Source organism: Anser cygnoides, chromosome 2 (assembly GCF_040182565.1).
Source record: "Anser cygnoides isolate HZ-2024a breed goose chromosome 2, Taihu_goose_T2T_genome, whole genome shotgun sequence".
Lineage (NCBI taxonomy): Eukaryota > Metazoa > Chordata > Aves > Anseriformes > Anatidae > Anser > Anser cygnoides.
In genome coordinates this window covers 75,849,052-75,865,829 of record NC_089874.1, presented here as the reverse complement: position 1 = coordinate 75,865,829, position 16,778 = coordinate 75,849,052, and the positions used below count along the sequence as shown (strand labels likewise).

Sequence of the window (16,778 nt, the reverse complement as noted above, 5' to 3'; positions counted from 1 at the left end):
AATGGCTGAGAGATGGTGGGCAAAAGAGGTATTTCCTATGTCTGACAAGTTCACACTTTTGAAAAATCTTGTTGTTGAGCATCAGCTGTTAAAATGGATCAGAGTGTTCCTAAGGCATGCTAGCTGCTATTTTTATTCCTGGATTTAATAATCCAATAATGGCTGATTTTCTGGTAGGGTGTTTTGTTTTGTTATGGTGTTTAGTTTAGATAGAAATAGAAAAAAAGTCAATAATTGCCATAAGAGAATTTTCACTAGTGTTTTGCAAAATGCTAAAAAACGAAAACTCAGTGTCAGATTGAAAGTGGTAGCCAGTGATAGCTGTATCCGTCACTGGAAAGCTATATTCCTCTTGCAGTTATCTTTGAATCAAGTCACCCTCTCCTTTTATTTCTTCAGGACAAATGATTCGTTTCACAAAAAGCTCAGTAGACATTTTCTTTCCTTGCTTTCATAATCCTGAACAGCAGAATTCTGCACTGACTTTGAGCCCCAATGTACTATTTCATGAATGTTCCTATACTGTATTATCAATAAAGCTGCAAGATCAAAAAACTCTACAATAGTGAACTGGATCCTTAAATTTTAGCACATATCCATGCACTTTCACTGAAATCTAGAAGTGTTATGCAAGCATAAGATTTCATAATTTGTCCCTACATACCTGCATATACTACAGCAATATTCAGTCCCAACATGTTTATGATTCAGGTCAAAAATATTCCATGTCTTCAGTAGACGAAACAGATACTAAACTGTCAGTCCATACAATTGATTGTATGACCAGTTAAGCTTATATCTCTTGAGCCTGAGCTTGTGCCTTTACTCAGTAACAATACACAATGTTAAAGCTACAACCCTTGAGTACGCACCCTCAAAATACAGAGCTTAAAACCGTTAGGGGAGAATACAGGACTATAACAAATACGCAGTCTAGCTGGACCTAAGAATTGGTTGGGTTACCTTCTGGATATTGTTGTACTTTATGACTTTCATTTTAATGGAAAAAGGAAAAGACAAAATATGACACCTATTTCCCTACTGAATATCTTATGCTACACTACATTCTTTGATGCTGGGTGAGGTTTTTTTATGTACTGACAAAATAGTATTCAGAGAGAGTAAAAGTTTAAGAGTGTGACAGACAGCAAAATGATGTAGTATCCATACACATGTAAGCAAGACAAGACAAGAGCAGCAATAAAATTTCTTTGCTATACAAAGAAAATGCATTAGATTGTAATAATTCCCTGAAGTCTGTAATTTTAGAAAACAAACCTAGGGAATATGCTTTTTCGTCTGTTTGCGAATTGTACTTATGATGGCTTTTTAATGAAAACAGGTCTGTTTACAATTTATTAGGTCCAGGAAAGTGTTGTAATTTGTTTAAAAACCTTAACAGCCAAATACTTATTCAATTTTGAGGTACTTTTGTTACAGTTTGGATACTACAAGACTAGTATGCAAGATACTAGTACACAAATACTACTAGACTTCTTTCACTGTGGTTTCTAGGATGTTCTCACAGATAACTTTGAGATCCTTTTAATTAGTGTGTAATGCCTTAAATATACAGTTTTTGCCTAATCAGAAAAATCTGCTACTGGATGTCCCATTTAAAATTTGCCTGGGCACTATGAGACTAAAAGTAACTTCTGTTGAAGAATTGGAAGAAAGATGAAAGAGCCCCTTCAGAGCAGAGCTTGTTCGTAGAATCATGGAATGCTTTGGGTTGGAAGGGATCTTAAAGATCACCTGATTCTAACCCCCCAGCCATGGGCAGGGACACCTTCCACCAGACCAGGTTGCTCAAAGCCCCATCCAACCTGGCCTTGAACACTTCCAGGGATGGGGCATCCACAGCTTCCCTTGGTAACCTGTTCCAGTGCCTCACTACTCTCTGAGTGAAGAATTTCCTCCTAACATCTAATCTAAATCTACCCTCTTTTAGTTTAAAGGCATTCCCCCTTGTCCTATCATTCCACTCCCTAATAAGGAGTCCCTCCCCAGCTTTTCTGTAGGCCCTCTTTAGGTACTGGAAGACTGCTATAAGGTCTCCCCAGAGCCTTCTCTTCTCCAGGATGAACAACCCCAACTCCCTCAGCCTGTCTTCATAGGAGAGGTTCTCCAGCCTCTTGATCATCTTTGTAGCCTTCCTCTGGACTCGTTCTAATACTTCCATGTCCTTCTTGTGCTAGGGGCCCCAGAGCTGAACACAGGACTACAGGTAGGGTCTCACAAGAGCAGAGTAGAGGGGGAGAATCACTTCCCTTAAGCTGCTGGCCACACTTCTTTTGATGCAGCCCAGGATACAGTTAGCTTTCTGGGCTGCAAGCTCACATTGCCAGCTCATGTCAAAATTCTCATCAACCACCACCCTGAGGTCCTTCTCCTCAGAGCTGCTCTCAATCCATTCTCCAACCAGCCTGTATTTGTGCTTAGGATTGCCCCAGGCCAGGTGCAGGACCTTACACTTCGCCTTGTTGAACTTCATGAGATTCTCACAGGCCACCTTTCATACCTGTCAAAGTCCCTCTGGAAGGCATTCTTTTGAAGCGCTGAATTTTAAAATTACACTTTTTTTATCCTTGAAAATTTGTATTTTTTCCAGATGGTCAAGGTATAGTTGATATATTTGTCAAAATTCAGTAGTTTGATGGAAAAATGCATGTGAGCATATTTAACTGTTATTATAACCCTAACCATTAATGTATAGACACATGCATATGCATAGTTTCTTTCACTGTCTGAATTTATAATACATATTATTCCTCTTTGCCTATTTTGTTACCTGCTTGAGACCTCTTGCAGAAGTTACACCACACTTTTCAGGGATCTGGCAAAAGACTGAATCCCCAGAGAACAGATCACTTAGGTTCAAGAGAACATTTATGAATTTTATGCACTGTATGGCAAAGTTTTGCTGGTTTTGCTTCCCCCCTCCAAGATATATGGTCTATAATGGATGCTTCAATGGGTCTTGTAAATTTCCTGGACAGTAAGTATTTGTGCAGTGATTATACAAATTCATCCAACACTGCCAATAAGATTTGTACATTCTCTTATCTTTGGAAATTGCAACTGCTGACTTCTGAAAGTAGACAAAGTTTACCTTACTTTCAGGGAAAAGCAACTCACTAGAGAATGCTTAGGATTTGTTCATTTCTTTTATTTCTTCAGGACAGAGGTTTCATTTCACAAAAATATTTACAGTTTTATTTTTCCCCTCTGCTTCTCAAAGATTTGGCTTTTTGAAAATTGCCCGTTGATGGAGAATGTTTGGGAGATGAAAAAAGGCAGGCTGGTTTTCTAACACTGTTCTTTTGGAGATTCCTTTTTGTTAATGTTGTGACCACAAGATACCTTAAAATCTACATATGTGGAGGCCTGCTGTTATTTAAAATCTAGAGCACACTGAGCCCAACAGCATCTGTATAAAATGAAATTTCTGATGTGTTCATCTACTTATGCCTGCGATGCAAATTAGCATTTTTCCCATGTTGAAGTTCAAAACTGAGTCCAAAAAGCATTACCTGGCATGACTGTTATTTATGAAAAGAGCAACCTCCAGAGAGCAGTTCATCCCATGCCAGCATGAATTCCCCTGCAGAATTTTCTGTTTATCTCTCTTCCCTGGTATGTACAAAATTCTTATCTCCAACCATATCACACAAGAAGTCCGTGGCAGGGCAGTGAACTGACTTTAGGACTGTTAAGTTGCAAATAAGCATGCCAGTTACCATATCTTCACTCCGTGTCTTAGTTTCTCTAGAGCATCTGAAGTGGCAGTAAAGAAGGCCATGTTGAACCCCACCCTTTGCAACCCAATTTAAGTGGGAAACATCTATGTAGTTCCTGCCTTTGTTCACATCAAAGATGTGGCATGCTCTCTCTGGTTCTTCAGTATTGCAACTTCCTACTGCCCTTCAATGAAATATACTCCTGTAAAGAAGATAAATTGTAACTGTAGGAGAGTTATGCGGAAGAGGAATGATATCTGAGAAAGTGCAAAATTAGCATTATACATGATGTCAGTAAACACAAACCATGGAACATCTGTCACTGCAAACAGGTTGAATGCCAGCCTGAACAGGAGTTTTCACAGAAACGATATATAAAAGTAAAAAGGGAATTCTTCCTCAGACCTGTGAACATCTTTGATCCTTTTATGAATAATTAAGTTGGATCTAAGATTGAGCAGATAGGTAAGTTAGTGCATAGCGTACAGGTTCAGTGCTGCTACCTCTTGGTGTTTCACAAATCAACTCTAAAGCAAATAACTATGTTTCAGGCCCCAAATGTCTGCTAAGTTGCTTTCACTGAATGAGAAAGGAAGCCCATTAGCAGTTGCTTTGAAACCAACACAAAAGAAAACAAAATATTTCCAAGAGTTATCAGGACAGAAACGAAACAGAAATGCCTACCAATATAGTACTGCATAAACAGATTGACTGATCTCACTTTAGAAATGCTACTCATTCTAATATATTTTCTTTTGGTTTTAATTAATTATGACTTCACAGAAAATTTAGAAAAGTTGAACTGCTTATATAAGCAGAGCTGAAAATTAAAGCATGCCTTAAACTATAAACAGGTTTTTACTCATTTTTTCCCATTTCTCTTGTGCCTGCCTATAATCTATAACGTGTCAAAGGAATTCTCAAATTGTGAATAATAAATAAATTAGTATTCTCCAAAGTGCTCCAGTAGTCACCTTCCTTGGTGTTATCATTGTATCTCAGCTTCTTTGATTTTACTATGCCTTCCTGTCTCTTCTGAGTTCAGAAGCTCGATGTGAAAAGGCAGAGGTGATAGGAAGAGGAATGTGATAACTGCCTGGCATGCAGCACGCAGTCTGGCTTAACAAACTGCCACATCTTCAGAGTGTGAAGAGCTGCTGCATTACAGCCATGCAGAATTTCCCATCTGTAACCTCAAACCCACTTGAGAGGATGTTCTTATGTTCTAACTTGCTGTGTGTGCAAAGCACAGCCCAAATATGAGAAGGTTTAGTGGTCATGAACTGGAGCAATGTGCACCACAGGGAAGCAGATGAATCTTTCTTTCCCTATTGTTGTTAATTTTCCCTTAGCAGCCAACCCTTTCATTTCCAGCAAGCCTAGGTTCTTACCATACTTCTCAGGGGTGAAGTTCACAGTCTAAATCTGTAGAGAAAAAAGACTTTCCTTCCAGGCTTGGAAGAATCAGATCTGCAGCTTGCAGCATCCTAGTGCTATTGCTGCTATCCTATGCACTTGTGTTCCCTGAGTGTCTGCTGTATCTGTTTTCAGTTATCAAATGACTTTCTCAGTCCATGATCCCCTCTCCTCTCTTTCAAACTAGCTTTCTTGTTGTAACATATTATTATTATTATTATTATTATTATTATTATTATTATTATTATTATTATTTCCCTTGGTAAACTCTTTCCTAGGTCGTCAGCACCTGTCTTCATACTTGGCTGCCTTTAGCTTTTACAGTTTGTGGGATTTTTTTGTTTCATGCCGAAACCCTTGTAAAAGCTGCTCCTTCTTGTAAAAACTTCCTTCTCAATGGGTCCTCCAGAAGTTTTTGATACAGAATGTAAATAGCTTAATTAAAAGATGGAAACAGGATACAGTTGATACTGCAGTCTGTCAATTTCTGTTTAAAAATTTAAATCATTATAAACAGAACTAAAATTTCTCATTATTATTATTTTTATTTTTTTAACGTTATATATGACAAACTTCTCCTGCTCAGGAATCCTAAATTTTACTTTGTTATATTAGGTCAGTGATGTTTTTCTTTTCAGCCTGCATTTTCGTCATTGCTTCTCTAGCTGTGTCTAGCTGTGTCTAGCTTCTCTATACTGGATCCCTCACTCTTTTACAGATTTATGCCAGAAGGAGGGAAAGAGGAGGTCACGCTTTCCTGCTCAGATTTTAATACTGGGGCCTTCTTTGGATATAGGCACAGGAAGATTTGCATATACAAAATTTTGTAGGATTTCATAGAATCGCAGTCATATAGGTTGGAAAAGACCTCCAAGATCATCTGGTCCCACCTTTATTTTCATAGTTATGCAGACAAGGTAGATGAAGTGAAGTGTCTGGGGCTTGTAGACACTAACAGAAATAATGTAGAGTATTAAGCAGAAATGAAGGACTGTTCTTATTATTGGTAGTAACACTTGCTGTCACCTTTTGGAGTTAGCAGAGTAAGATCTGAGAATTTTTTTCTTCTGGGATGAGAGACATGGCAGATGTTAATATTAATGCTTAGCTCATGGATACGGTGTCACTTATTACCAATAGGGAATTGCATTTCAGGCTTAGTCCTTGAACACATCTGTAGGTTTTTGAGGTGTTATTTCTGGATAACTTTGTTGTGTGATTGTCATCTTCTCGTTTGTTGTAACTTGAAATATAATTCCCTTAGAACTGTCATTTCTTTGAAATTGCTTTCCTTTCTTGCTGATAAGTGTGTCCTAAAAAGTGCATGTGGGAGTGTTGCACCTCACTAATGACTTCAGTGGGATTTCTAGTTGACCACTCAGACTTTAGCTTATTGTGGCAGTATTGGTGCTGAGGGAGAAAACAAAGAACAACCCCAAACGAAAACCAGGACTGGTCCCATTATCTTGCAATGAAACTTAATAACACAGGCTGGCTGTGAACATTATATAGCAGTTGGCCTTGGTACCTCCTCTGGACCCCGAGCAGTACCCAATGGACCTTAGATTCCATTATTATGTTTCTTTTCTGAGTTTATGAAATATTATGAAATCTGTAATTGCAGCCCAACAGAGCAGTGGTATTACCATAGCATGAAAGGAAGCTATGTTGTACAGAGTGTAGCACAAGGCTGTTTAGGGATGCTTAAGGACCTGCAGGCTGTTGGAATAACACTGAAGCACTGTGTAAACTGGGAGGAGTAAACTTGTGCATGCTTGTCCACACTGCTTGCTGGGAGGGTTGCTGGTATATGCTGTTACCTCAGGCTGTGGCTAGGTTTTATGTGAGAGTCCTAGTTGGTCCAGACCAACAGAATACCAGGGAGAGTGCTGAAATTCAGCAGTGTGAGTGATCACTGTTCCTGGGATCACACTCACTCCCCACCCTTGTTTTGTTTAACAACCTGCAAGTTCAGGAGATGAAAAGAGAAATTGTAGAGAGAAGTTCTGCTAATAAGCTGTTACAAGGAGCATTTCAAGAGAGGGAAGGAATTATAAATTGGATGCTGAACAACCAGAAAGTCACTGGAGTTTTTAATGTATATGAGGGAGATGATGAAGAGTTTCTTTCTGAATATAGAAGAACAGAAGCAGCAGTCATCACCTAGTGTGTATAATGAGAACATTAATTTCTTTTTATGCAAAATATGTATTCATTTGAAATTCTGTACTAATCACAAATATATGTGTTTATTTCTGCTCTTGGGCTGTTTCTGGAGCTCAATCTGCTACTGCTTTGGCAGCTGACAGACAGACCAACTACAGGTCATTTTGTATTCTGTGGTGGTTTCCCTGTTTGAACCCTTGAAGATTTTTATCGATGTCTTCCAGCAGTATTAGGGAAGTTGGGACTGACAGTCTAACATTAAAAAATAGAGTGAGTGGCAAATGGGAAAGATATTATAAAAAAAGCAAGCCAAGAGTTTTTTTTTTTTTTTTTTTTTTTTTTTTATGCAACATTAAGTAGCAGAAAGATAAAACAGCTGCTTACTTTGCCCCCTAACTTTACCAATATATGTGCCGAAAAATTAAAAGCCATGCAGACGATCTACCTGTTTGCAGTCTGTGGTCTGTAAGGTTATGAGTTTGTTTTAGGAGTATTTAAAATACATCAAGTGAGATTGTTCAGGTACTGCATTTAATTAGATCATATGTGTATCAAAGAACAAGCTGTTTCAATTTTGTTAAGTTAGACTTACGACTTTTCCATATATTTTAGAATTAGATCAGCAAAGCCTAGTAAGACTTCGATGGTGGGCACAATCTGTAATCATGGCCTTAAGGCTACTACTCACTCTGCTTTAGGGAAGAATTTTCTTTACAAAATAAATGCAATCTGAATCTGTGTTATCAGGCTTAATTTCTTCAGTCATTTGACTCCGTTATGAAACAGAACAATTTCTTTCCTAGTCTAGATGCTGAATAATCTGGAAATAATTTATTTCTTAACAATAATATGATGAAAAATTTAAGCATTGCTGAGAACACCATGGTATGTTTTATGAGGTTATAAAGACCAAGATTAAGCAAGAGAAGAATTAAAATTTAATAGAATGTTTATAAGAAAAATATAAATATTTCTGCATATCATATGCTTTAGGTATACAAGAATCATTTCCACAACACTATGTCAAATGAAAACCCTGACTTAATATATATCTTTTCATCAGCTCTGTGTTGGAGTTCTTCTATGGACTATAAAAAACACTTTTACTTTGGAATATGTGTGTACCAAAAGTATTTTATCTGTGGAAATAACATTTTCATAATGGTCTCCAGTTTTGCGTTGTATATCTGTGGGCTCTTATTCAAGAGCCAGTACTTTTAAAGTGGCAGCAACAAACTGAAACGAAATTTTAAACATATGAAATTATGATGTAAATATATTATCATAGCATTTCTTCCTCTGCACTCTCTTTATGCCGCTTAAATTTCTTGAACTTGAAGGGACATGTGTGGCAGTTTACCATCCCAATTAGTGCCCATAAATGCTCTTGCAGTGTGTGTGTAGTAGCATTAGTATTCTCATTGACTGTAATATATGCCGGACGGGCCTGTAGGTAACATAATGGTGACAAAATGTAGCATCACTTTCTCTCGCCTTTCCTTACCTACCTTTGGCCTTTACTGGTTTAGAACAACTAGTATCTGCTCTCTCCTTCTCCCTTCCCCATTCCCCTTCCCTTCCCCATTCCCTTTCCCTCTCCATTTCTCTTTTCTTCTCCCTCTCCCTCTCCCTCTCCCTCTCCCTCCTTAACTACATCTTCGTCTTGACCTCCCTACAGCATGAGTCCTTTCAAATATTTTCTGAAAGCTTGGGTGATCTATAAAATCTATCACAAACAGCAAAATGTGAAAGTTTTATTTTAACTTTTACTAAAGACATTTTAACTTTAATTTGAGAATCAAAAGGACTTTATGTTGATGAATTCCACAACAGATATTCTTAAATTTCCTGGTATTCACATTTACAGGTGATATACACAGCATATCATAGGATTAAAACACTTGAAAACTGGGCCCAAAATGTTTGCCAAAGTTCACTTAGACTCTAAGACATGAGCATAAATAATCTTATTTATGCAATTCTAGTTACTTTGCCTTGTCTCCTCTTCATCCTCCATTGGCCAGAAATGCTTCCCAATAAATTTAGATCTAGATTATGCATTTTCACAGATTAGGATTGTGCAATTCTAAAATGCCCAATGCTTCTACTGGATAGGAAACAAACAGTTAATAACATTTTTCATTTTTGCTTCATTAAGATTTTTTTTTTTTGATACCGTAGATAACACAGCCAGTATCCTGACTAGAAGAAGGAAATACAGTCGAACTACTCAAGATATCTATTATCTCCCGGTTTTGATTTCTGATGGTGGAGTGCCCCCTCTCAGCAGCAGTAGTACTCTCACAATTAGGGTTTGTGCTTGTGAGAGAGACGGACGGGTGAGAACTTGCCATGCTGAAGCTTTTCTCTCCTCAGCTGGGTTGAGCACAGGAGCTTTAATTGCAATCCTGCTCTGTGTTGTCATTCTTCTTGGTAAGTCATTTTCAATATTAAGTACTGCCATCCTTCCACTGGCTGTCTGAATGAGACAGGGCAGAAATTTTTAATATGATATGTTTTTGATCCTGAAGCTGCCTGGTAGTAGAAGGTAATTAGAAACACATAGCTGTGATTAGGGGGGAAAGGTTTAGCTAAAATTCATAGGAAAAATGCCTTTAAAGTACATTATTGAATACTTGGAATCCACTAGAAATACTTTTTCAGAGGTTATCAAGTAATTAGCACTGCAGATAATTTTTTTTGTAATTTGGAAAGATTTCAAAAAGCCACTGACTCTAATTCCATGTCTGGAACAGTGTGAAAAATTATAGAAAAGAGATGAGGAAAGCTTTTTGAAATGCATTACACTGTAAGAAGCACCATTAGCACTGTACAAAAGCCATTTCTTAATTACCTTTGTGGGATAAGCTGATAGCAATGCACAGCATAATCCACAGAGGCAAGGGACATATGAGACAATATGATGACTCCATTAGATAAATGTCCTTGCAAGTGCATTTTCTTTCCACTTTTTTTTTTTTTTCTTTCTTTCCCCCCCCAGGCCAATTTCAATGTTACCCATTAGTTAATGTTCTTTTATTTATTTATTTATTTATGTACTTATTTATTTATTGTGGCAGAGGCACAACTTGCTAGGTACATATTCCTGTACTATTTATGTGCCTTTCTACATTCTAATAGAGATGGCAAGAAATAATGTGAATTGCACTGTGACTCACATAGGAGATTTTGAGGATTTTTTTCTGAATGCTCTACATTTTCTAAAGACTACTTACATCACAGCTTACTTCAGAGCTTCTTTATCAAAAAAGTATTTTAAAATGTATAGTAATACATTTAGTTTTAAATCTTGTATTTTATCATACAAGATTGAACATTCATAAGAGAAAAAATAAAGCTTTTACATTTTAATTAGATATATATTCTGAATATTGGTCTCCATGAAGATCTGAAAGCCCTTAACAATGCTTCTGAAAAATGTCAGCCTTAGTTACTCATTTCTCATTTATTGAAGGGTGTTATCCCCTTTTGTGTTCTTTATGAGATTCCTAATAATCTAACCAGTGGATTTCATTATTGGCTCAAAAAACACTAGCAGTTCCCACAGAGGAAATACACATTAGAAGAGTGCTCTTTACTGTCCCTTTGGAAGACCAGTATTGGAAGTTTCTAATTTTACAATAGCACTATTAACTTTCCCCTTGGTTGTCTGTTGTCTACCTGTTACACTTTGGTAGGTTGCTATGTTAAAAAACAGCTGTATAGATTTCATGGGTCATTTCCAGGCATGCAGTAATCTATCTTCATGTAACAAACACATTATACCTCAAAGGTAGTGCTCACTTAGGACTATAAGTAGGCTCTTTTCCAAATTGAATATGTGCCTGATGTAATGATACTCCAGTTCAAGGCCAGCATAATAATATCAGAATGCAAATATTAGCCTGAAAGGATTACACTTCTGTATTCATGACTTAGTATCTGCTATTTCTGTAGCATATATCTACTTACTTCGAATGTAAACCTTAAACCTAATCTAATATCTGCAGTTTTCTCTTTAGCAATTGTGGTCCTTTTCATCACCCTAAGACGTAGCAAGAAGGAGCCCTTGATCATTTCAGAAGAAGATGTCCGAGAAAATGTTGTGACATACGATGATGAGGGTGGTGGGGAAGAAGACACAGAAGCATTTGACATCACAGCACTGCGTAATCCATCAGCTGCTGAGGAACTAAAATATCGGAGGGATGTTCGTCCTGAAGTGAAGCCTGTGCCCAGGCATCATCCCTCTTCAAGCCTCGACAGTGTAGATGTTCAGGAGTTCATTAAACAAAGACTGGCAGAGGCCGATTTGGACCCCAGTGTGCCCCCATACGACTCCCTACAGACATATGCCTATGAGGGTCATAGATCAGAAGCTGGATCTATCAGCTCTCTGGATTCAGTCACAACACACTCTGACCAGGATTATAATTACCTTGGTGACTGGGGGCCTGAGTTCAAGAAGCTAGCTGAACTCTATGGGCAAATAGAATCAGAAAGAACAACTTAGTTGTAATTCCCAGAACAACTGGAGATAGAACGACAGCAACAGTAACAACAAATGAATACAGTACTTGGAACTGAGCAAGTTGTACACAGTTACTGTAGAACAAGTGCCCTTTTCATATTTGAAACTGGGTTCTCCAACTGGAAGAAAGTAAAATTTGAAAAATACTGAAAAAAGAAGCTATTGTCCCTTGTGTATATTTTTTAATTGCTCAATAAAGTCTGTGGTACCATATCTGTAACAGTACCTAAAGTAAAGCCAAGCAATGACACTTTCATTGCAATATGCTTAACATCTCCAAGCTATAGTAAGTTATGGTCATGCCTGTATAGGAAGATAGCTGACGGAAGAATGAATTTCTTGCAGGTGGTTTTGATGTTGCATTTCTAGCTGTGCTCTAGGCCTTGTGATCCCAGTGTGAGGTAGCCAGTGGGGTTTACTATCAGTGTGAGAAGTTCTGAGAGTCAGTTTCCTTTAACAGAAGGGATAAGCCACACCTGTCCTCTTAAATAAATGGTCCTTTGACAGTTTAATCTTACTGAATTAGCAGGTTGCATTGAGATGTCGTTTAATTATGTCCTTCATAATCTTTTCATCCCTAACCAGCTAACAGAGGGAGGGCATCATTAGCTGTCAGCATGAACATGGCTCTAGCCCATAACCCCAGAGCTGCTCTGTTACTGTGTGCTAGAGGAACTGTTGTTTCCAGGGTGTGTGCTTTTTCTTTTTGTCTTTTCATGGGAACACCATTCATCTAAATGGAATGGATCCGAAGTACTCTTTATGCAGCAAAGCAGATGAAGCATAGGTCCTTTCAGTAAAAACAATGGCAGCACCATTAGAGTATGCAGTTATTTGGTTCACTGTGCTTCGCTTATATCAATAGATGAAGCTTTTGAAGTCTGAATCTAGGAGCAACAACAGTCTATTTATGACACAGAGTTCTTAATCATAATGTGTCTATTTCTGTGTGTAACTAAAAGCACAATAGAGCTGCTGGTAAGACACTGGAATGGAGAAAATTGAAAACGTGAGATTAAGATGATGATGCTTTTTTTCTTTTTAGTTCAATTTATGGATATTTCATTTCTCTTGCAGTATTTTCTATCTAAGCAGAGCAAGCCTTTTTTTTTTTTTTTTTTTTTTTTCCTCCTTGTTTCAAGCATCATGGGAACAGAAACATTTTAAGTCAGTGGAGGGTGAAAAAAATAAAATGTGTTATTTGGGGGGTTCATATGGATTAAATAAATTGATCTTTCATGTTAGTCATTTTTTGAGAATTGTAGAACTTGCTCATTAAGCTGCTTAACACCTAGTTCAGCAGATTTATATTTCCCTTTGTTTTGTTTGAAACTTCAGCCTTTTGTTTGTCTGTCTTGTGATAATACCATGAGAGGACCAGGAGTCCATATCCTATGAAGGATTATGGCTGATAAGATTCACTATCTATTACAGCCTTTTGCTTTTAAGATGATTGTAGCTTTGCTTATGGAAGTGGACTTTTATAATATGTATTTAATAGAGAAACTGTTCAGGGCAGAAGCTGTGTACTATTTTTCTACTCTGTGGGTTGGTGTGGAGAGTGACATATATCTGAACACTGCACAAGATTCTTCCCTGTGCATTTCAGGTACCACTTATCCTTCAGCTTGGAAGAGGAGGGATTACTTAGAATCAAAGAATCACTTAGGTTGGAAAAGACCCGTAAAATCATCAAGTCCAACCATCCACCTACACTACCAAGTCTACCACTAACCCATGTCCCTTACTGCCACAGCCACGTGTCTCTTAAATACCTCCAGGGATGGTGATCCCACCCCTTCCCTGGGCAGCCTACTCCAATGCTTAACCATTCTTTCTGAGAAGCATTTCTTCCTGACACCTAATCTAAACCTCCCCTGATGCAACTTGAGACTGTTTCCTCATGTCCTGTCACCTGAGAAAAGGGACTGACACCCTCCTTGCTGCAACTTCCTTTCAGGTAGTTGTAGAGAGCAATGAGATCACCCCTCAGCTTCCTTTTCTCAAGACTAAACAACCTCAGTTCCCTCAGCCTTGATTTCTAATACCTTCACCCACTTCATTGATCTTTGCTGAACGCATTCAATCTTCTTGCTCCTCCTAGCAGGGTCTGTATCGCTGACCTACAGTGGGCCACACAGGTGAACACTTCCCTTCTTTACTGTATGGATGGGTAGGTCATAGATATGACTGAAACTTTTGATCAGTCCTACTTTAATAATTGTCATTCCTTTTAATAAACTCCCTCCCAAGATATTGTTGATTTATTTTGGTTTACACAGCCTTCTGGAAAAATAAGCAAGTAGCTTTGGAAGAAGCTTTTCAAGCTCTAAAAAATACTGTTTGCTCTTACTTCTAAAATTGTTTTTTAACTATACTGTTTTCATTGCAATTTGAAAATTATATCTTTTCTGTCAACATCCAAACTCACAAACCAGTTTAGACGGGGGGGAAGCCCCAAACCCTAAAATGTTCTGCTGATGATTTGAAAGTAGTTCCCTAATCTCTGTTCAGATTATTGTTGTTGTTTTTTAATTTTTACCAAATACAGAATCTTCTAAAAAAATAAAAATACTGGAGAGATTCTCATTTTAGAGTACAATTAAACTGATGCTTTAATGCAGTGAGATTTATAATTGGGCTGAGAATGATTTATGTATTTTCTTTTTTGAGGATAGAGTTTTGAGGATATATTTCAGTTTCGTCCCAAATGAAGGAACTAGTAGTGCAAGATTTTGTGAAGATATATTTCCTTTTGATTTAGATCACACTTGCTTTATGTCAACATCTCAGTTTTTATACTGTATGAGTGGAGTGCTAAGAAGAAAAGTCTTTGAACGTTAGTAGTACCATGAGCCGTAATAACTTGTACCACATATGCATGAAAGCTGCATTCATTGTTATATTATAGTTTTGAGAGCCAAGAGTTACTTATCTTTATGTCTGTTCCCTCTGGTCTTACACCAAAGCAAGGAAAATCAACTGTGTTTTGTACTTTACGTGGTATGCCAGTCATTGTTTTCTTTTTATTTGCATCATAGAATATTTGGGCTTAAAAGCCAACAGGAGCTAAATGCAGCGACATCAACAATCAATCAACTCCTAATGCTCATGTTCTGATTAAGTTAATGAGAGAAGGAGGTCATATCTCAGAGAAATAAGAATCCCCTTTTCACCATTTCTGGTGCTCTTTCGGTGCTGTACAACACATGCATTGTACCCACAGCCCCAGGAATTCAGAACCATTTAAAATTCTGCAGGGTTATTGAGACTTCTGCTTATTCTGCGGTGTGTCCTGTTTGGTATGTCCTATCCATGGTGATCGCCAAATGTGCTTTTCTGTCATGTTACGTCTGCATGCTTGCTATGCTTACTGTTTTTTACTCCAATGCACATCGCAGTGCCGTGTTGTGTGCATGACAAATAGCAGAATATTAAATCTTCAGGGCCACAGAAGAAGGTCTCATGATGCAGAAAGAACAGGTTTGCAGATTTCTTTCCCTGATCCCACGGAATTTTCCTTTGGTACTTGGTGTCCTATGAACAAATTTAAACTATATTTGAGAATTTCTGTGTTCACATTGATTAAACTGGAAGAAAACTAACACTGCGTGTCATGGAAGGTACAGTCATTTTGTAGCACTGCTGATTTAAACAATGTGTAAATTCAGTGGAAGTATTGTGGGAAAGTCTTTCCTAGATAATGATTAAGTCTGGTTGTTGCATAAGTCTGGACTTTGCTTAAAGCTTTCATGGACCTTTTGTATAGTCATATTCTCAAATGTGTTCCAATTATCCCGAATAATAATTCTGTTGCCGCTGAACAACTAAATGCTGAAAACTGCGAGTTTTACTTAAGCTGGAAGATACAGAGTAAAGTTAGACGGTACATGGAAAGGGATACTTAAGACATTTCTGATTTAGATTTTATTTCTGCTACAGCTATTCAAATAATTGTGTGTTTACACCCAATTAATTAGTCACTTTAAACAAACCCTCTTTCTTGTAATGGTGGGAGCACTCAGTATGCTGTAATCTTGATGTGTCATCTGAGAAAATGGTATCTATGAGATGTAAAATATATGCTGTCAACCTAAAACAGTAAAAAATTCAATTTAATACACTTTAAAGAAAAGGAAGAGTTGGAATTCAACGGGTTTTGGATTAATACATTGTAAACAGTTTGTTTATGAGTGTTGCCATGTTTCATACACTTAGAACACTGTAAAAGTTGAAAGTCATTTCACTCTTATGCACTTTATTTTTTGCATTTCTTTGTAGAAAATCAAAATAATTGTAAACATTTTTGTTTTCAATTTCTAATTGATGCAGTTGTTTTAGTTGCAAATACTGCAAGAAAATGTCTATGTGAAAATATTCTCACTGGTATTTAAAAGAAATTGCAAAATTTCTATGCTCTAATCCTTTGTCAAATCATCCTTTAGAAAAAAAAAATAATAATAATTAAATATATATATATATATATATAAATATTGGACCAGTCTGGAGTTAACCAAACTTACAGACTCACACAAAGGAAATGTTCTATATACAGAGGAGAATATGCAATTATGCTGCCTAGGGTAACTTTGTGGATTATAAAGCGCTAAGACCTTGTACTTGCAGTATATATAAATGGCACAGTGCATTCTAAGGAACATTAGGAGTGTGTTGCAAGTATTGGGCCATCCTTATTTTTCCAAAGTCTCCAAAAATATATATATTTTTTTTAACAAAAGAATAATGTAAAGTATACCTCCTTATGCAAGTGTTACTGATAGAAATTGTTACATTTTCTTTTAATAAACAAAAGGGACGAAAACTTTTATTCGTATTTTTCAAATAAAATATGCTCTTTGCTATGGTGATGGGTTATTGTATTCCTCATCACAACTAGAACGGGTTATTTTTTTTTTCACTTCTGT

General features: G+C 37.2%; 1 protein-coding gene across 11 annotated transcripts in view; it reads left to right on the top strand.

The window, feature by feature from the left end:
- The window catches only part of CDH18 (cadherin 18), a 564,404-nt gene extending 548,427 nt beyond the window's left edge, over positions 1 to 15,977 (top strand). For 10 of the 11 annotated variants that reach the window (XM_066992492.1, XM_066992489.1, XM_066992490.1 and 7 more), the window contains 2 exons: positions 9,504 to 9,755; positions 11,333 to 15,977. In XM_066992492.1, coding sequence (XP_066848593.1) covers positions 9,504 to 9,755; positions 11,333 to 11,835 — 755 coding nt within the window. In that variant the 3' untranslated portion in view covers positions 11,836 to 15,977. The remainder of the gene's footprint in view (positions 1 to 9,503; positions 9,756 to 11,332) is intronic. The other variant, XM_066992494.1, reaches the window with a different exon arrangement.
- The last annotated feature ends 801 nt before the right edge of the window (positions 15,978 to 16,778 follow it).